General features: G+C 43.8%; 1 protein-coding gene across 1 annotated transcript in view; it reads left to right on the plus strand.

Moving 5' to 3' along the window:
- The window catches only part of LOC132649323 (grainyhead-like protein 2 homolog), a 50,758-nt gene that overhangs the window by 21,654 nt on the left and 7,166 nt on the right, over nucleotides 1–21,938 (plus strand). The window contains exons 4-8 of the mRNA XM_060372990.1: nucleotides 6,170–6,257; nucleotides 6,634–6,773; nucleotides 8,998–9,029; nucleotides 15,259–15,353; nucleotides 18,399–18,484. Of these exons, the coding sequence (XP_060228973.1) occupies nucleotides 6,170–6,257; nucleotides 6,634–6,773; nucleotides 8,998–9,029; nucleotides 15,259–15,353; nucleotides 18,399–18,484 (441 nt within the window). The remainder of the gene's footprint in view (nucleotides 1–6,169; nucleotides 6,258–6,633; nucleotides 6,774–8,997; nucleotides 9,030–15,258; nucleotides 15,354–18,398; nucleotides 18,485–21,938) is intronic.

Consider the following 21,938-nt stretch of genomic DNA (forward strand, 5'->3'; position numbering starts at 1 on the left):
ATTTAAGAAGAGGGATTGTAGGTTACAAGCCTCAGGGGAGAACTGTCCTGGCTTCTCATGTTGCCCAAAGTGACTCCGAAAATAGCCCCCCCCCAAAAAAAAACGCATTTCATTAAAAACAAGATTAAGGTCAGACCAACTTCCTTATGAACAGTGAATGAACATCATGAAGCTACTACCACCCAGCAGATGAAAAACAGCCCAATATCTCAAAGTGAGCCAATGAATCTCGCTAACAGGAAGCTTGAAAACCATGTATATGAAGAATAGACCTATGCTTGAGCTCAGGCAAGAACTTGCAATAGAAGCAGAAGTATTCCATAATGTACGAGAAGCAGCTAGTGGCTAGGCCAGTGACAGGTCATAAGGAGGTGCAGGTGGGAAAACAGCGCAGAATAGAAGGAAATTATAAAAGAGAGGAGTGAACATACCACATACAAGAGCTAGAGATGACTGAATATTTGTAGAACAGTGGTCATTGAGAAGAACAAACCAAGAAAAAAAAAAAACAATAAACTCCCAAGCAACAGAATACAACAAATGCAAAAATGGTACATCAGAACCATGGGAGAGTGTTTATACCGTGCTGGGGGAACTGGCTCAGGAAAACAATATGAAACAACAGCTATCAGATGGGCAGAGTGGCACACACCTTTTAACCCAGCACTAGGGAGGCAGAGGCAGGTGTGTGTCTGTAAGTTTGACCAGCCATGTCTATGTAGTGTGTTCCAAGACAGCCAGTGAGACTCTGTCTCAGGGGGTTAAAAAAAGAAAGCATAGCTATCAGACTTTGAAAAGATGAAAACTATTCTTTGGGCATTTAATTAAAGGAAAATAAATAATTAGAAGTGAATAGGGATATTTTTATCATCAAAAATTTCAACAGTAATACTCTATCAGGAGAAAATAGTTATCTGAATAGAATAAAGTAAACCAAGGACTTTTTTTCTACCCAATTAACTCCAATGTAAAGAATATAGAAAAACACAAACTTCAAATAAAACATAAACGACAATATAACATCCCAATTCTGGTGAATATTCCTTCTCCCTAAATCTAGTAGAGAATAAACTCTAGACATGGAATGTGAAAGCACAGGTGATATGCTGATGGAGGGCACACAGTTATCTGTAAATCGGAGAGTGCAGACATCCCTCACTAGCCATCAGTGTGGCCTACTACTACTACTTAGTCATAGGATGACTACTGAAAAGCTCAATAAACTGCAGGGAAATGGCTCAGTGGATAAGAGTACTTTTTATGTAAGCACAAGGCCCTAAATTTGAATCCTTACCACTAGTATAAAAATCTGGGCGTATTGCATGTGCCTGTAACATTGGGATTGTTTCTGAGGCATGTGGGTGTCCAGCCACTCACTGTAGCTTAAATGTCAAACTTTAGGTTCAATGAGAGACCTGTCTCAAGGCAATAAGTCAGGGCATAATAGAGGAGGACATTCCAAATGCTTCTCTGGCCTCATAACACACTGAAGGACACTTGCACACAACACACATACATACAAGTGAGGTAACAAAGACAGTGTAATCTCACTGGCTGCTTATAGGTATACACTGGTGACTACTTCAGATTAGATGATGGAGAAGAGAAATGAAAAGAGGCCCGTAGCTAATTCCATGCTACCCTTCATTCTTAAAGCTACACCAGTCTGTTTTAAATTGCCTGTTATAGCAATGAAATAGCACAGGGAGGAATGTGTCCCTGTGAGCCAAGAGAAGTGACAGCAGAGAGGAAATGGTTAAGAGAAGATAATAAAAGCCACTGGAATTGCACTGTAGGCACAGCTGTATAGCCCTTATAGAACCGAGGGACAGTTAGGTAGCCTCCAGAGCCCAGAGGCCATTTGACGCAACACTCAGTGAGTACATACACATGGGTCAAAGGCACTTGGCTGGACTCACGCAGCAGAGGAGCTGGGTCCAGACATAGATCTGTCTCAGTTCAGACTCCTTGAATCAATAGCTAACTTTATACACTGAATGTGAGAGTGACTACTGATCATTCAAAAAACCCAAAACTAAACAAACACACACACAAAACCCCAAACTTGTAGGGAGGAGAGTATTGCACTGTGGTTGTGAGCCTATGTCCTAGAGGAAAAGAGGCTTTAAGGGATAAAATGGGCTCATTATACCAGTTGTTTGCCAATTAAAAAAAAAAAACAAACCTATTTTCATTCAGTTATTTTTCCTTTCAGTGAGAAAGGATGAGAAGGGGAATGTGTACGTTCCCTACCTGCCCCAAAGCTTTGTTTTTGAAGTCACATGGCGGGGCCTTAGGCTAGGAAAAGGTGGTTGGAAAAACCATTTACTTGTATGGCTATGATTTTAAACATTGAAAACCCAGAATGGATCACTCTCATGTACGCTTTGCCAATAAGAAAGGTCACATTCCTAATAGTTCCTGTTTTAAATGCCCTAATGAAGCATGATGGATTGGCATTTTTTTTTCAAGCAGTGAGTGATGACATAGGTTTCTGTATATTGCAGTGTTAAGGAGTGGGGAATGTCAAGAAACTCACATGAAGAAGAGTCTTAGGACCTTGTGGATGGGTTAACTGTAATTGCATCAGCTGCATCAAATTTGCCCTCTTAAATGAAATGGACTTCTTCCCTAAGTGTAGAAGTAATGTTTTCTGGAAGTTTTGGTGACAAGTACTCCTAGGAAATAAAGTGATGCAAGATCTTGGTGGAGGCAGATCTGTCTGTACTGAATGTGTAGTGCTTTTTTGGGTCTTACTGAAATCACAGCTTTATTTAGAAATGAGAATGACAGTTCCCCAAGAGTGTATAATGTGTTTCTAGTTCCTGAAAACTATACTGCACATATATAATTTTTTCCAAAAATACGCTTAATTCATTTTATGATCTTGTATAAAACCCCATATGTGGTAGCCACAGCTGGAGCCTAGGTCCTCTGAACTCTGGTGAGGGTTTTCTCAAGGTGGTCCATGAATTCCTGATGAGGTTATTTGATGAACACAGTCTTTCCCAGAGGTTCCAGGATCAAGAAGCTGTAGGACTTGGAGATGGCATGAAAGGTGGCCTTGATGGAGTTGCCCAGGGTGGCAGTGCAGCCCTGTCTTATGTTGGCGGTCATTAATACTGGCCATACTTAGCAGCTTTCTGGACACAGGAGCAGAGATGATGCCAGTGCCTCTCGGTTGGGGGGGACTCAGCAGTGTGGAACCACAGCTTCCTGTCACTCTGCATGGAACAATGTGGGGCTTGCCAATCTTGTTTCCCAACTAGCCTTTCCATACAGAAAGAGTGGAAAGCTTGGCCAAGATGATAGCCCCTCGGGTTTTGATTGGCTATATCCTTGGACCACTTAATACCAGGGCCAACATAACTATTCTAGTCCCCAATAGCAACTAAAGCCTTGAACTGGGTCCTCATTGCAGCATCTACCCTGGCAAGATCTTCAGAATCTCATCTTTTGGGGATGCTCTCAGGAAAAAGCTGATGGTCTAGGATTCCTTAATGGGTGGGGAGAAGAGGTAAATTGTCTCCAGGAATTCTATTTTCAAGTCCTTGACCAGGTGGCCCAGCTTGGTGACAGGGATCCACTCCTTGTCTTTGGCTTTACCTCCAGAAGCCTCACAGCTTCTATTATAACCTCAGTCCCCAAGGCTACTGCCAAGTCCTCTGCAGAAGCTGTTGTGGCCTTCCAAGCCTGGACCAGAGGTATTCTGCATCATCCACTGTTTGCTGTTTTCCTGAAGAGGAGGATGATATAGATAATTCTTAAACAATTCTTTCTTGGCTATTCTCAGAAATAGCACAAATAAAACCATTCTTTAAAAGTAAAATTTCTTGGGCTGTACCCATTTTTATTGGTTACTTTTCTCGTGCTAAGATAAAATGCCATATGGGTCCAGAGGGTTGAGTTTATCATGGCAGGTGAGGCATAGCAGTGTGAAAGTAAGCATGAAAGTAGGAGCAGGAAGATGAGATGCAGGCATAGTGCAGAGAGAGAAAGTGGAGTGAGGTTTTAAACTCTCTTAAGCCCACCCCCAGTGATGCACTTTCTCCAATGAGCCTTTCTCCAATGATGCCAGCTTCCCAGGAATCACCACCAACTGGGGACCAAGTGTTTGCATACCAGGCTCTGGAGAATGTTCTCATTCAGGTCATTGCACTATCTGTCTGAGTTAGCCGTCTAGCACTGGGATAAAGCCCATGACCAAAAGCAGCAGGTGGGAGAGTGGGCTTGTTTCGTCTTATTCTTCCAGGGCACATCACAGAGTGAAGGCAGGGAAGGAGCTCACAGCAGGAACCTGGAGGCAGGAACTGAGGCAGTGGTTATGAAGGAGAGCTGCTTACTGACTTGCCCTGCTCCTGCACACCCCCTCTCCCCGGCTTGCTCAGCTTGCTTTCTTAGATCCAGGAGCCTGTGCCATGGCCGACACCACTGCCAGCAGGCTGGGCCTTTTCTCATCCATCAAGAAAATGCTCCACAGGCATTTTCTCAGTTGAGATTCTCTCCTATGACTTTAGCTTGTGTCAAGTTGATCAACAAACAAATAAAACAAAACAAAAACACAGCAAACTAACCAGGGCAATATTCAGCATGATGAGTGTTTTTCACATGACACTAATACTTAAAAATAACACAAAATTTGACAATGAAAAAATAATTTGTATAATTTTGGGATGTGTCTTGAGTGAACTATAATTTATAGGGGTAGATAATACATATTTGTATGGAATACTGAATTACACATAGCTTCCAACACATGGCAAAGTGCTCTGTATGTATCTAAGAAAAAATGTTGCCATTTCCCACTCCAAACTTGAAGTTGGTTTGAGCAAGGTGTTATTGGGGGCATTTAGAATTGATTTCTCTTTGTTTAAACACAAAGGCTCTACAAAAATCTGTTTTATTTTGATGAGTTTTTTGTAGCCGGTGTATCTATATTTCTCTATGTTGTCCCTCTTGCTGTGGATTTCCATGGCCTGTAAGTATCAATGACACCTCAAAATTTAATGTAAAATAGCATAAGAACCGCTATTTCTTTGGTAGTTTTTGGTATGAAAGGTGCATTGTGATTGTCTGAGTCCCATCTATGGAAAACAGCAGTGGCCCATCCTTCAAGAACTCCCTCCAAAGCCATGGTGCTCTTGCTGAACCCAAGTCCCCACTGTATCCTAGTCTTGTCTGGCTTTCTGCTCTAAGTCAGTAAGACCAGTAAGAGTCAGTGTGACCAAAAGTGTATTTGGTTTGTCTGAAGGGTGCAGATTACTGGGTGCTTTATGTGGTGTGTGTCACTGTTTCCTAAACAGACTGCAAGGAAAGAGACTGTTAACATGGACCTAGGAAGCAGGTTTGGCTTGGTGTCCTGTGAATGTCACCTGTGAATTGTGAATTCATGGTGTACTTGAATTCTGCTGAAGCCAGAATGGAGGAAGCTGTGCTGGATGCCTTTCTGGGATCAGGAGAGGAAAACAGGTTAAGAAATGGCCCAAAAGAAATATGAACAGCAAATGATGCTGACACCAGGGGCAGCTGATCAGGTAGTGGAGCAGGAGAAGGCCTTGAATTTGGCTAATAAGAAGTCAAATTACAAAGAACAGGAGCACAGAAGTGAGTGAATGCATGTTTCTCCTACGTGGTAGAGTGAGCACCATCTCTAAGCATACAGGGAAATACGATAATTTCATGTGCAGAGTGATCCCGCATCTTTGTGTGGCTACAAAAATGCCCCCTTTATTTCTTCCTGTGATGATTTTTGAAAAAATTCATAACCATAGGCAGAGGAAAACTTGCCCTGGGAAGTGGCACTTGCCTGAAAGCTGTCTGTGCCTAGGAGCGGACGCCATGGGCCAGTGCTTAGGCTGCTCTATTAATAGCACTGAGCTACCCAGCAGGTGACACTGGGCCAGAGAACTCAGCCTGTTCTTTCCCCATGGATTCAAAAGCCAAGTTCATGGAGTAGGCATGAGACAGGAAGAGGCAGCAATCCGATGAGCTGGCCTTACAGGTCAGAATGTAGCATGAAGATCTGTGAGTGTTCTCATTTTGCTGAGGCAGGAGGCTTCCTGGCTTCCTCTTCCCATCTTCATGCTGTGTGTGAGAGAGAGAAAGAAAATGAGAATATTCTTTTATGCTCTGAAAACATACCTTGCTTGGTCTCTGTTTTCCCCATCAGGGAGCAGAAAGAAAAATCCGAGATGAAGAGAGAAAGCAGAATAGGAAGAAAGGGAAGGGCCAGGCCTCCCAAACCCAGTGCAACAACTGTAAGTCAACCCCTCCCCAATGCTGATTGTAGCCAGCAGGGTCCTTTGAAGAGACAGAAGAAGCTGGCTACAGGGGAAGGTACGAAGGCTCCAGGTGTGGCCTGCTTTGCCCCTACAGTGCAGACAGGGGCAGCGTTGACATGGAAAGCAAACAGAAGTCCTCCGCGGTACACACAGGACAGCTGGAAGTGGAGGAGCCTTCTACCCTCATTGTACTTCCCAGAATCCCATGCTCTTTTTGTTTATTTGGGCCTGGGGAAGGGCATTTGAAGCATAATCTAGGCTGCTGGGAAAGCTTTGGGGGAGGATCATGAACTTGGCTGACAGTGTTCATGTGTGCATAGCCCTGTTCTGTGGTTGTTGTGGTTTCGTGCAGCCTCTGACGGGAAGCTGGCCGCCATACCTTTACAGAAGAAAAGTGACATCACGTACTTCAAAACCATGCCTGACCTGCACTCGCAGCCCATGCTCTTCATACCAGATGTTCACTTTGCCAACCTGCAGAGGACTGGACAGGTACTACTTTTGCTCACAGCCTCCTACTGCCCTCCTCAGGGTGTGCTGGTGTGTACGCAGAACAGGCCACAAAAATAAACTCAAGCAGCAGGGGAATGGCAACACAAAAAGTAGGTTTTTACAGAAAACATTGTCTTGGGAGGAAATACTGGCATGCTAAGGCAAAGAAAGGTGTGAGCTGTTATTAGAGCATTGTTGACAACAGGACAGGAGAAAGCTCCTCATCTGCCTGTTCAAGTTGTGGTGTCTGTGAAGCAGACTCGGTCAGTGCACATATCGCCACCTAGTGGTGAGAGGTAAAACTGTTTCATACATTTCATACATACATTTGCCCAGAGGAGAGAAATTAAGATCTTGTCAACAATTTTTTCCTTAGCAAATTAGTAGTTCTCATTGAGTGGATAAATCATTAGTCATCTGAGGGAAAAAGAGTGTTAGATCTTCCTTCAAAAACACAATAGCCAAGTCCTATGGTTATATCTACAAATGAAATGAAGGATTGGAAATCAAATAAATATTCAATAATCATTATGACAGCTTAGTTTTGTGGAAGATTATGCAGACACTGAAATTTAATGATGAAAACTATGCATCCACAGGAGAATTAATTATGATTTTGTTCAATAAAAACTAAAAGGGTACTGGTGTGCTGGGTCTAGCACTCCAGTGCTGACGGAGCTGAACTGGAGCTTGCTCAGGGTTTTTCCTGTGCTAACTGAAGACTGGTCCTCTATAAGGGAAGGTTTACAGAATTCTCGGGTGATGCTGATGTTATTTCCTTTACTCTTTAAGGTTACTTCTCCCAAGGGAGAAATGAAAACTGGAGAAGAAAGAAAAGATGTTTCTTAGCATCAGCCCGAGTTTGTTTTGGCCATACTAATTGGGACTTTAATTTTGCCTCGTTTTGTTTTCTTTTGAATCCAGAATCCTTAGCTGAAAGGATTGTTTTGAGAAATAGGAGCATTATGACAAACTCAAGTCCCCTCACATTCTAAGTGCTGGGACTTGACATCAGCCTGATTTCTCAATCTTGCAGCTTCTCCTTTTTCTGGAGAATGTTTTATATAGTGACAAGGCAGCTGTACAAGCAGAGGATCATGGTGTGTGGGGGGGTTGCATGTGTGCATATGCATGAGTGTGTGTGTGTTTATTTGTTTCTCGGTTCATGATATAATATGATAATAAATATATTCATACTTTTTGCATGGAGTACATTTCTACTAAAATTCATTTTAACATTTCTATCTTGTCTTATTACATAGGAACCAATATATAAGAGGAAAGAATATGAATATTGTATCTTTTCCAGAAAAGACAGCCAGCAAGGCTGTGTGTGTGAGAGAGAGATGGTTGCCTGCATGTGGCACCACTGTCTGGCACTGTCTGCAGGATACTTCAGTTTCTCTAATTCTGATTGTGCTTGCCACTGCTCGTTCCTAATGACACTTGTCCTTGGAGATCTTCCTTTTGCCACATGACCTTTAGAGCATGAAGAGAGTTAATGAATGAAAAACTGAAATAAAAAGAGGAAGATGTGGCTCCCCTTAAAGTGTGGAGATTTTTATTGTATATGTAAAGGACAAAGCAGGCAGAGGGAGGAGTCCAGGCTGAACATGGCCAGCTGACTAAACGGGCAAGGAGAGAGAAGTAAGAGAGAAGCCAAGAGCTGCCACCAGGTTCAAGAGGCAAAGAAAGCCAAAATGGCTGAGTTACATGCTGTTGGAACAGGAAGTCCAGCCAAGAGAGGAGTGTAGGGGAGGGGTTGGGGTGAGGTATGTTGAGAGGAGCCACAGGTCCTGAGGGATGCTGGCCCGATTTGATATGTGAAATAGGCATCCCAGTTAAATATTTGTCCACCAGTTTCTTTGCTGACAGTTTACCCTTACATTTCTGTGGTGATGGGAAACCAGGGTAAGCCCCCTTTGACGAACAAACACCCGGGAGCCAGCACAGCCTTTCTAAAGAATGTGTTTAGATCTTACCAACAGATTTTCTTATTGTCAGGAGCAACATTTGGCAGAGAGCCAGAGTAACCTGATCAGATCAGACCAGCTTAAGCTAGAAATAGTCACATTTCTGAATTTACTTTATAAAAATCTAACACACACACCATTGCTAATCAAATGTATCTTTTTTCCTCTTCACAGATAGTTTGTACAGTCAGACAACTCATTCAGATTTCTGTTTTATCCTGTCTGACATGAGCCTCTTGTTTTCCCCACAGGTGTATTACAACACAGATGACAAACGAGAAGGGTAAGAGCAGTCCTTCATTCTAAGCACATAATGTTTGTTTGTGGGGTGGCAATGCACCTTCCCAGCCTGGGCCGCCCTGGGCAGGAGATGGGACCTTCCTGTGTGCTGTGACCTAGAACGGAGAGAGGGGCAACAGGTGGTCACCTTTTCCTGCAAGCCCATCTTCTGTGCCTTCCCTTTCTCCCTGTGATCTGCCTTTGACTAAATGGTAATTTTGCAAATGTGGCCCATCCCTTCTAGTGCACTGTTTGTTGAAATCTTTCTGATAGCTCTTGCTTCCCATCGTTTCATCTCAGCACAAGATCTGGTTGAGAGTGTAAAAGCCTTTCCTGCTTTCAAAGCTGCCCGAGACACAAACAGCTCCTGAAGCCTTACTCAAGGTGTTGAATAGGGCCTGAGTAGATTGAGAACCTGTTCACTGCCCTGTGGGTTTGGGGTAGGAAGTTGTCTTCTGTATCTTCCAGATGTGTCTCTCTGGCCCCATCTTTGCAGAGAATATATGCCCACCTATAAATGTTTAGGGGCAGCTAACTCTTCAGTGTAGTTTCTTTCCTTAACTCATTTTATATACTCAGAAGCTTGCAGGTATGAAAGGGCTGTTTTAAGGTCACGAGATGACTCTTCTCGGACACAGTAATGTTGGTAGCACATTCTCACGGGGTAGGTGTTGAGCTGCCTTCTATTTGAATATTGCCAGTGACGAATGCTCTCTGCATATGAGGAAGCTCATTATATTATTTCTAAGAGCTGGGTGGTTTCAGCTTTTAGAGTTTAAAGGAGGAAAACTGTACTTTGGCTTATTCTTTTGGAACAACATAGGGCAGAGGCAGGGGCAGATGCCAGAGCTGTTCCTCTGTGGCCTCTACCAGTTAGAGAATGTCATTTAGGCTTCCAGTCTCTTGAATGACACTGCCTATGTTTAGTATGATCTTCTCTGGTTAATTAATTCTTTTTGGAAACATCCTGACAAACATACCCAAGAGTGTGTTTTACAAATCTTCTTAGGGTCTCTCATTTCATATTGGTTAACAGTTGAGATTATCATAGCACGTTCTCTCTGATAACAGTGTTCAACTTCTGTCCATTCACTCCTGCTCTGTTCTCTGGATAAGCCTTTTCCACCCTCAACATTCAAACTTCTATTCTTCCCTGAAACTGTTCTTAGTTAAAATATAATTTTATCTTTTAATATCTTAATTTCTCTCATGGGAGACTACTAAATTTATACAACAACAGCAAAAAAGGAGCATTTTGCCTCTGTGTAGGTTTGTGTACCAGTTGCATGCGTATTGCCCATGAAGGCCAGAAAATGGCATTGAATCCCTGGAACTGGAGTTACAGATGATTATGAACTGTGCTATGGATGCTGGAAATTAAACCCAGGTCCTCTGGAAGAGCAGCCAGTGCTTTTAACCTCATAGTTCTCCAGCCTGACCACTAAGTTGGTTTTGTTTTCTTTTTATTTGCTTTTGTTTTCTGAATACATGTGTTTAGAACCTCCTGAATTGCAGATTATGTTGGGAACTCTCTTATAATCCAAAGGCTATATTTTTCTCTTAAAGCAGGCTAAAACCACATTCATTCCTTAATACATATTTTATGCTTATTGTTTGCATTAGTTGTGTATACCTAACATCCCAAGATAAATTTCCTACAAACCATAGTCAAACTTTCCCATTCCTATGTAAAACACTTCATAATTGGTGAAGGAAGTATAGCTGATATTGCTGGCTTTATTCCTGAAGCAGAAGTTTTCAAGTGACAGACCAAGGGCCAGATCTTCTTTTGGTGGGGGTGGGGGTGGGCAGGGTCTCAGTCTGTAGCCCTAGCTGCCTGGAACACACCATGTAGGCCAGGCTGGCCTTGAGCTCACAGAGATCTTCCTCCTGAGTGCTGGGATTAAAGGTGTGTATGCCACACAGCCTCACCCATTTTGAATGGTCTACAGACTAAGATGGTTTCAATAGTTTAAAAACCTCCAGTGAAGACTGGCATTACATGATCAGTGATATGAAGTACACCCGAGCCTCTGCAAGGAATGTTTTTCTGGAACACAGCTGTATTAGTTCCTTCATGTGTTCTCTATGGTTTCTTTGGTGATACAGCAGCAGAATTGAGTGTTACAGTAAGAATCTGAAAAACCTTTGCTGCTGGGCCCTTTTTAGACAAAGTTTGCCACCTTCCGTCTCAGAGGAAGACACTCTCAAAGGAATTAAATTAAATAACCCCCAGGCTGCTTAGGACTGGAACTTGTCCAGGACCAAATCTCTAAAATCAGTTGTAAATCCTTTAAGTATTGATTAGAAAGACAAGCATAGTGGCTCATGCCTCTAGTCCCAGAAATCAGGGATCTGAGGCAGGAGGATCAAACGTTTTGGCTAGCCCAGTCTGTCTAGAAAATAAAAACTCCCATTTCAAAAACAGAAATGGGTAGTTTGTTCTTTTTATCTTGGGACAGAAATAATCAAATTTCAGTTGGTTGGAACAAACAAGTGATTAGACCTATGAATTCTAATCTTTAAATCACATATTTTATAAAGAGACAGCATGGCGTCATGAAAAGAATGTTGGCTTGAGCTCAGGAAGCCAAGCCCATCCTCTGGACTGTTGTTTATCCACATGAAGCCTCATCCAGCCTAACCTTCCTGTCCCTAACCTCCATGTCCTCAGGTCTATACTGAGGGTGCTGTAGAAGGCTCTCTCTCTTACATCCCCAGCATTTGGCATTTTGCTTAGTGGTATTCCTGAGATAAAGTTCACAGGGAGTGTTATAAAGGGGAACTTTAGGAGAGTGTGAAGTGATTGTGCAGACCCATCAGCCTGTCTTTTGCAAGCTAAGTGGCCAGTGACCTACCTGTAACTCCACTGGTCTCTCCATAAGAATTGCCTGTGTTGTTGCGTAGTCATCCATTCCAAGGACAGCCATGTCCTGTACTTCCATACATCTATGGTTGAGCAATGTGGGCAGGTTAGTGCCTCTGTGTTAATGCATGCTGGGTCCTTGGCTATTGCTATATGTTAAAGTAATAGCACTCCCTGGATACCTTGGCTAGGTTCTGAATGCTTTTATGTGTATTCTTTTCATAATAGGAAATCTGGGAGATAATAGGAAATCTGCTAATAGGAAATCTGTTAATCTGCCATTAACAGTGAGGAAAAAGGCCTTGAGAAATTTGGAAACGTCTTCAAAGTTGTCTAGCTGGTACATGATAGAAGCACAGGTTGAGCCAGTGCCTACCCATAATTCCCAGCACTCACCAATGTGCCTCCATTGCCCCGTTTCCTCAATTCTAGACCCATGCATGGCTGAGGGGAAGGCACAGGGGTGGGGGCTGGGCATATCCTATTGTGTAAGCTTTCTGGTCTTTACCAAGGTCTAACCTTGTTTCATCTCATGAGCTCTCCTGGCAGGGCAGACAGATCTCAGAGCTCTGAGGACACCGTGTGTGCTCATCTAGCCCTGAGGAGGTACTAACATCAGTGGCATTGTCACAGCAGCCATCAGGACGATGGATCAGGCCAAGCTTGTGATTTTGAGTTAGCTTCACTGTTTGCGGTAGTTAAAGAGGCTGGAGAATAACCCGCAGAGCGTGTCTGTGCCTTGTGCTCTCCAGAAGTTTCACCATAAGTCCTGGTAGCTTTGTAGCCCTCTCCATCCTTGCTCTTGTATCAGACCTAACATTTCTCAGGATTTTTTGGATGAATCTTAATATTGTTTGTTGCTTCCAAGGGTCTTGTTTTCCTTGTGATTAACCCCACAAACCTATGGCTGAGTATGCTGCTGGCCCTGGGTTTTTCTAACTGATGGCCTCGTGATGGAGATGATGTCAGGGAAAGCTCTGCTCTGTTGCTCTCTGATCCTTTGAAAATGATTATATAGTGTCACTGAGCTGGGCACAAGAAGGCCTTCAGCCTGCATTCTTCTCATTAGAATGCGGGCAAGTCATAGCTGCCTTGTTTGGTTTTGCTTTGAAAAATAAATGAAACTACTGGATTCATAACATATAAAACTTACTGACTCCTACTGGGTTTATAGATTTGAAAGTGTTTGGCCTCCCAAGAGAAATGTGGTTTATCTGAGATACTATTTTAATGACAAAGCCTGCTGTGGCTTGGATTAAGTTGTTCTCAAAAGTCAACTGAACTGGAAAAAATATAAATGAATCTTACTTTGTGAAGCAGCTTGACTCACACAGCATGAGAAGGTATCTGATAACATTTCAGGCAATTTACCAGTTATTAACCTAATAGTGCCTGGCTGCTATGTGTATGGATTTTTTTTTAATCTTCTAGTTCTAAGTTCATGGTCACTAGTTCATGGTCACTACTATTACAGTTCTAAGTTCTTGGTCAGTTCCAAGAGGAAACAGTATCATGCCTGCTTTTATGACAAAGCAGCAAGGGCAAGGCAGAGGCAGCAGTGTTCTAAAAGTTCTTTACTGCCTTCAGGTGAGACCTGAGTCGTAGTTTTTTCCTTAGCTGTTTCTACTGTTTGACATAGAGGAAATAAAATAAGATGGCTCTTGATAGGCTATCCTCAAAAGCATCTCAGATTTCTTGGGTAGCTCTTTCATGAGATGGTTCCCTTGAAGGTGGCACATGCGAATAGCCTTTTTTCCTATTAGCTGAATCACAGTGTGGAAGGCTGATAACACATTTGAGCCTTCTGTCATTGTGGACACAAGGGCTAAGATTGTTCTTATTCAGCTGCCTCAGAGTGCTCGGGACGTAAGTGAGCAAGGCGGAGATGTGTGTTAAGAAACTCAGTTGGCTGATGCTCCCTTTGGAGGTAAATTAAGTACCGTTGGTTTTAGTGATATAAGCTTCCAACATGGATAGGAATGTTTTCAGACTGTCCCAGGTAGTGTGCATGTGCTTTTATAAGCTGGGTCCCTACCAACCCGACTTGGGAAGTGTTGAATGGCTCTCTGGTGGCAGGAAGCTCACTCAGGCAGGAGTCACAGTTTTGTGTTACCCGCAGGACTGGGGTTAATTACTGTGTCCATCTCCTATGTGAGACCAGGAGGTAGTGAGCTGTTTGCTCTGGGTGGAAAATCTAGTCTTCTCTGTTCTTGCCCTCAGCCTGTGATCATCAGCATCTTCATTGTCTTCATCTAGCACTTTGGTGGTGCTTCCCCTCAGTCCCCAACACTCATGGAATTCTCCCGGGAGCCTCCTGTAAATTTAGCATTTTTATTATTTTTTAAACCATGTGTGCATTGCATGTGGGTATGTACACGTATGTGCAGGTGTTAGTGGAGGTCAGATGCATTGGATCCCTCGGAGCTGGAGGACAGAAAGCTTAGCCCCCTGCTATGGTGCTAGGAACCTAACTCTGGTCCTCTACAAGAGCAGTGTACAGCCTTTATTGCTGAACCACCTCCCCAGCCTCCTTTTAAATTGTATTAAAGTAATTAATTTTTATTTGCACATAATATTTGTACTTATTTATCTGGTGTGGTACGATCACTTGACAGTGTAAATAGTGTATACTGATCAATTTGGTGTAATTAATACTTCTAGTTCCTCAAATATTATCATTTCTAAGTCAACAGCCTCCTTTTAGGAGACTGAGGAGCAGGGAAGTTGAGCAACATGCCAAATTTGTACAGTAATAAACTACAAAGCAGGGATTTTAAATCCATCGAGGTGGTCTGACTGCTGAAGTCCTGTCCTAACCATTCTGCTAAGTGATTGCTAGACACTGCCTCATGGGCTAGTCTTCAGAGAAATGATCATTTTCTACAAGTCTGCATCTACGCCTGCGACTAAAGAATTGTAAATCTCCACTTTTCTGATTTCTCTTCTAATTCCCTTAGTCTGTCTGGAAAGCATAAGAACTTTGAAAGCAAATGCAGAACTGACTCCAGAGAGAATGTTCTGGTCTCAGTGGAGTGGGTTGAACCTTCACTGTGGCAACCAGGAAAGGGAGAACTGTAGGAAGCCAGGACAGTCTTCAAGAGAGGTCTGTTGAACTGGCCTGTGTTGTCTCCTGTCGGGAGCTCACCGTGGATGTGAGAGGCTGCTGCAACTTGGGTGCCATCAGCTTTTCCGTGGTCCTGACCTTCTGAACAGAAAAGGAGAGGCAGGCTCAGCAACCTCCCTTTTGTGGCTCCATCTTTCTCCCTCAGTGGGGATGGTGGTGTAGAGCCTGCAGGGGAGGACAGGTTAGTACCCTGTGGTGTGACACTCTCTGATGTATTTAACCATTTCTGCCTGTCTTCTCCAGCAGCAGCGTCCTTGTTAAACGGATGTTCAGGCCCATGGAAGAGGAGTTTGGTCCGACACCGTCTAAGCAGATTAAAGAAGAAAACGTAAAGCGAGGTATCTCTCCTTCCTGTGTGCCACTGGTGTGAAGGTTAGGGAGTGTCTTGTCAAGAACTCACTCCCTGAGACTGAACCATTCCCAATCCTGGTGGGCTTTCCCTCATATGGGAGGTTACAGGCTTTTCCATTACAGGCCTTGGAGGAACGGTTATGTGGCTCCCAACTCCTCCAGCAGGGAAATACATAGTTCAGAGGACATTGGCTCTGTGAGTGCGTCTCATGAACCAGTGATTCAGAGATATTCAATAGATAAAACAATTAACAACAAAAGGTTGGGCACGGCCATATGAGATGGTGGCTCCCAGTTCACCATCACTTGTTTTCACCTCCATTCCTTGGTGTCTTTTCCTCCCTGACTTTACTTAGGAATAGGGCAGAGTCATAGGGAAACCAGGAGTCACACTGGTGTGTGGAATTATATTTACAGCCTGGTAGCTGGTCCAATAACTATTTTTCAAAGCTTGTGAAACTGCCACCAAAATTGCCACTACAAATTGTATTGGCCTATAAGTAAAAGTTAAGGTATGGCTTCTGAAACTTTGAATTCAGACACAGAGGGCGCTGTAACCTACCAGCGGTAAAAACCACCTCCACGCTACCTCCAAGAGCTTCTCTTTGGAGAAGGATGGAGACATCACTGGGCCCTTGCTCTTAGCAGTCGCTCAAGAAGAATGGTGACAGTTAACAGCAAAGCCATCGTTACAGGTTGTTTTTCCTTTGCAGCCACTTGTCAGGGTAACTGGGTCAGAGTCATTTTGGGGCTCCACAAGAGGCTGCCTGCCTTTGGCTGTGTGATGTCTGGGATGTTCAGTGCTGGTTCCTGTTGTGGTTGGCAGGATTGTTGCCATTGGTACACCCCAGAATAAATCTAATGAAAACTGGCTCTGTGGGCAAGCCCTCTAACGGTCTGGAGCCCAGTATGGCCTCTAGGCTAGCTGTCAGCAAGCCTGACAGGGGAAGGCTGAGACTGCCCCACCTGCTCAACAAAACAGAACAAAATGAAGCACCTGAGCTCTTACCAGCCACCCCTGAGCAACAGGAAAAGCAATGGTTCAAGCTGAGGCTATTTATTAGTAGTGCTAATTTTAATAGAATGTAATCTCTCTAGGGTCATCCTGATGGAAGTTGCTCTTTCCCTCTCTTTCTGTTGTTGAGAGCACCAAGTGATGGTGAACTGGGAGCCACCATCTCATATGGCCGTGCCCACAGGTGCATCAAGAAGTTACAGAATTTCCACCAAGTAATAGCTACCAGTATGTCTTCCTCTTGAGTTTACTCTTCCTTATCTGGATGTAGCCAGGGTCCGCATTCTAAGTATTTTTCTCACACTGTTCACATTGCCTCCTTTTCTGATAGCCTTTGGGTTCTAGGCAGCTTAACTGACATGGAAGTGATGCAGGATTGCTTCAAGGGACTAAAGTTGTAAACTTGTAGGAAATGCAGTCAGTCTGCATATTTACTCGGCACTTCTGTTTTGATGTTTGATAAAGAAGGCACCCGTGCCCAAGTCTGCCTCTCTCCTTCCTCTGCCTCTCCTCCCGTTACCACAGTCACCACAATCTAGCTGAACATTCACAGGCCACAGAAGGGAGTTTGGGCAGAACCCCTGTCAATGTGGCCTTTATATGCACAGCTTTAAGAAAGCCTTTGGGACGGAGGGGGAGGGGAGACATGGAGTTTGGATTTGGCTGATTTCATTTCCCAGTCCTGCCTTTGTTTTTCTGCCGATGGTGATGGTAGCTAGGTGGATTTAAGATGATAGTTGAGATGTAGGCTCACCAGTGTTTTGCTGTTATTGTTTTTGCCTGGGGCAGTTTTCCCTAGTGTGGACAGATGAGGGGTTTCAGCTTTTTCTTCCCTTGGGTGGGAAGTTATGCTGCTGCCAGAGGATAAAAAGAGTAGCCCTCTGGAATGCCGGACTGCACCTGAATGACAGTGGCCAGTTTTTTGTTTGTTTGTTTGTTTGTTTGTTTGTTTGTTTTGTTTGTTTTTGTTTTCTGGAAGCTGCCCTTTCAGCATGATTGCTGGAGTGGTGGGCACAGGAGGAGGGCTCAGTGGTCAGGGGAAGCAGAAGCAAGGGTGACCATGTTTGTGGGACCCCACAGGTGCATCTTAGCCTCCCGAGGTCCATTTACATTGCTGAGATCGGCAGTGCCTGCCCATCTTAGCCTGCACACTCCCCAGTTCAGAGCTCTTACAGAGAAGTGAAAGGAAAAGCTATGCCCTCGCTGGAGGGCACAGGGGCCACACCTACTTCCTGGTTGCTTCTGTAGGTTGAAGACTGAGCCTCTCTGTGTGCTGGGCCTAGATGAAGCCTACCACATGGACCTTATTTCCCAGAACTGGCAGCAGGCACCTATGTGCTGGATGCTAGTGTCCTACTTCACAGATTATCCAGGCAGGGAAAGATTAAGTCATTAGGGTCACAGCAGGGGCTGAGCTGGACTTGCACCCAAATCTGTGATTCTCTGCATCCTAAGTTCTTCCTGGACTGTCCTAGGTGCTACCCTGGTACCCTTCCAAGCCTGTGCAGGAGAATGTCTGCCTGACCTTCTCTTCTCCTGGTGTCATTCCTTTCTAGATTTGGTGCTTCTATGCTCTTCACAACTCAGAGATACTTGAGTATCTTAGCCTTCTCCCTCACCTCACCATGGTAGGAGCTGTCTGGAAAGCATCCTCTTTTTGGCTCTTTCTTTATGACTCTCACAATGGTGTCTAGGTCATCTGGTACCTGCCTGTCTCTCCTAATGGACCATAAACTCCCTAAAGGCAGAGAATGGGGTCTATTAGCTCTCTGCCTCAACCTCAGCTCTTGGTATATACAGCCTATGGCACCCAGGAGCCTTCAGTGGTATTCACTGAATGAGCACAGGGAACAGTAGTCATGAGGAGACTGTGTGCCTTTCTTGAGAAACTAAAGTGTGGATCTAGGTGTCAGAGCTGGTACATCCCAGTAGTCATTGGCCTTTTGGCAGAGCAGGTGGTGTCAGCTTGAGACTCCCATGTGACAGGAGTCACGCTGGCTGTCCCCTTCTCTTGTAGTGCTTTTGTATGTGCGGAAGGAGAGTGATGACGTGTTCGACGCCCTGATGCTGAGATCGCCCACAGTGAAGGGCCTGATGGAAGCGGTAAGCCACAGCCCCCTCAGCCTCCAGAGTCCCTGCCCTGCCACCTGGGCAGAACTTAGGTGGCTCCAGAATCAGAAAGAAAGTGAAGAGTCGAGTTCTTTGTAAATATCCATGTCTGTGTCAGCCTATCAGCGTGTTAAGACAGACTTTTGGAATAACAGCCAAATTCCTATTGGTTCCAGACTAATCATCCCAGTCAGATGCTTTGGAGGAAGGATAACATGGGGCTTTTGTTTATCTGTTTTAATAAAACCAAATTAGGTGCATATAGTGTACAAATAAACACAAACCAAAAAATGTATGGTGCCTTGCTGGCTTGGGTAGCGTATTCCAAAGTGGAGAGAGGACATGTTGGTTATGGGGAAAGATCTGCTGCAGAACTGCAGTGGTTTGAGATGATTCTCCCCTTCTCTCCGCTGCCCTAGGCCAGGGTTAGCAGCACGACCTAGGGAAAGCTGTGTTTTATTCACACGCTGTTCACCTAGCTTTGACTGTGCCTCAGTATGAGCAGTTTCAGAGACAGCTGTGCAGTAGGGGATAGGCTGTGGCAGTGATGGGGACCAGCGCTGCCTCTCACCTCTCCTGGGGGCTGCTGGTCTGAGAAATGCATCGGATGGGATATTTGGGCTTATGGCTGAACACTGCAGTACGTGAGGAAGTTCCTATGTGTAGACCACATAACACAGTGGCCTGAGATCACTTTCATTTGTACTTTTCCCTGGTGTGTGTCCATGCTAGAACATGCTACAAACCAGCGCTTCCTTCTCTTTACTGGCAGAGTAATCATTCACTGTATGAACACAACATACTTCATTTTTTTTCATTCATTCAGCTGACAGGTCCATGTGCTTTTCCTTCTTGGGGTGCTCCTGAGAATGCCCTGCTGTGAATGCTCATGGGCTACTTTCTGTTTGGACATCTGTTTCCAATTCTTTAGGAGTATATACAGAGTAAAACTGGCAGGAAGACACAAAATGCCCTCTATTACACGATTCAATTTATCAGTAATGTCCAGAATCAATGACTTCTGGGAGAGAGAAAGCAGGCAAGTTTGCCATGGGTTGGGGAGCAGAAGGAAGATCTACACTAGTGCATTTCCTGTGGAAGTGATGAGAATGTTTTGGAACTTGAGAGAACAGCTGTGTGATGTTGTGAATGTATTGTGAGTGTCTATCTACAGTTCTGAGTAGTAATCAGAAAAAAATTAGAAGAATGTGGCCACGGTGGGTTTCATACTGCTCCCACCCTGGCATTTCATGACCCTGGTCATTCTGAGCAGAGCAACACTGTCACTCTCCAGAAAGCGCAGGAGGAGGCTTGGCAGCTTTTTATTTGTCGTGACTTGTGGGGACTATTGATTTCTATTCTACTCAGAGCAGAAACAAATCCAGAAGCAAATGCAAGAAAGACTATGGAACTTCTAATGAACTATGATTTTTGTTGTTTGTTTTGTTTTGAGACAGGGTCTTACTGTGTAGCCCCAGCTGACCTGCAATTCACTGACTGTATAAGCAAGGCTGGCCTATATAATTCAGAGATCCACCTGCTTCTGCCCCGGTAGTGCCAGGACTAAAGGCTGTGTCACCACCATCATGGGCTCTGAATTTTAAACTGATTAGAAAGAACAGATACTACAAAAGCCCTAGAAGGGATGGACCAGGATTTTTTTTAATGACCTTGAAATTGCTGAAGGATGGATAAATGGTCTACAAAATAATGTAAAATAGTCAGATTTCTCTGAACATCATTGTCCACTTCCATACCTTAGTCTGGTTTTTAAGAGCAGATAAAATAATTGTTTATAGGAGTATCTAGAGGTTATTTCAATGCACATTCTTAGTCCTTCCTGCTGAAGAGGCAATGTTGCTGAAGATTCAGGCTGACCTGGATTCTTGCCTCACCTTTCTGAGCACAGGGATTATGGGACTGTAAGCATATACCACGAGGCCTTGTAGGAATCCATATTTAACCAACTCCTAGAACAGCCTGAGGGATGGATACCACAGATCTAGAACAGGTTTGAACTGCTGTGCTATGCTGGGATCCTGCTTTGGTCCTTGGTGTTTTTTTTTTCCTTCTGTAACCTCTGTCTACTTTCATAAGTACCCTGAAGATGTGTTCACACTGGACCACTGTGGAACAAAAGGTCACTTCACCTACTCAACAGCAACTTTTCTAACTTTTCAGCCTCCCTTCAACTCCTGTGTTGTTTTGGTAGATGGTAAATGGGGGTGAGGCAGGGGAATGGGTAGAGAGATCTGCAAGCCTTGGAAACTTCAGGTTCCCTCCATGGCTTTAGTCATAGTCTTCAGGCAATTCTGGCTTCATCTTCCTTTCAACTTGGAACAAAAAAGTTTCCTTAACGTTTAACACAAACTACCTGCTTGCTTCTGGAGTGTTACAAGTGGGAAAGGTGGTCAAGAAGAGCCTTTTCAGGGTCCACAAGTGGGCTGGTAGTGATCTACAAACCAAGTTCATCGACCTTAGGGGTGTCAAGACCACAGGCTCTGTCGAAGGGGACCATCAGCGTGTGATGGAGATGGTGTCTTTTGAAGAACACTAGAGCTTACTAATGTAGTTCTCTTTTTAAAAATGATTTATTTGTTTTATGTGCATTGGTGTTTTGCCTGTATATATGTCTGTGTAAGTGTGTCAAGTCACTTGGAGCTGGATTACAGTCAGTTGTAAACTGCCATGTGGGTGTTGGGAATTGAACTCAGGTCCTCTGGAAGAACAGGCAGTGCTCTTAACCACTGAGCCATTTCTCCAGCTAATGTAATTCTATCCTGAGTTGATTTGTGTCTCTGTGTGAGGTAGGAAAACTGACTGGAATGTGGATCCGCCGAGAACCAGGATATTTTATTATACTCACATTTACCAGTACATGTTTGTATGTTATAATAAATATGTACATGGGTATATAATATGCATGTGTAATGTATGTGTATTCCTATATATTGTAATATGTATGCATAAAATGAATACATAAATTTATACATCATCTCTCCATATCTAGAATTTGTTTCACAACTTTCCATAATACTAAACTTCATGAGTACTCAAGTCCATGTATTTTATATAAAATAGCATATTCCTACGCAACTTCGGCAATCCTCCATCTGCTTTAAACCATCCCTAGTTACACTACCTGATGAATGTAAAAGCTATGTAGATAGCATTGTTTAAGAAGTAATGGCAAAAAATGTCTATACATATTCAGCACAAGCACAACTTTTATAAAATACTTTTGATCTTTAGTCACTTAACCCTGTGGGTGCTGCCTGCAGTTATCGAGGGCAGACTGTATAGATGTCCGTATTGTTAGTGGCATAAATATGGGTGATATGTGCTTGTGTGAAATGAATCCACATATGTAAACGTGTCAAGAGTACAGTAGAGTGGTCAGTATTCCCTGTCTTCAGCCATGACTCTGTTACTTGGATATATGCTCCCT

This window comes from Meriones unguiculatus, chromosome 19 (genome assembly GCF_030254825.1).
Source record: "Meriones unguiculatus strain TT.TT164.6M chromosome 19, Bangor_MerUng_6.1, whole genome shotgun sequence".
Taxonomy (NCBI): domain Eukaryota; kingdom Metazoa; phylum Chordata; class Mammalia; order Rodentia; family Muridae; genus Meriones; species Meriones unguiculatus.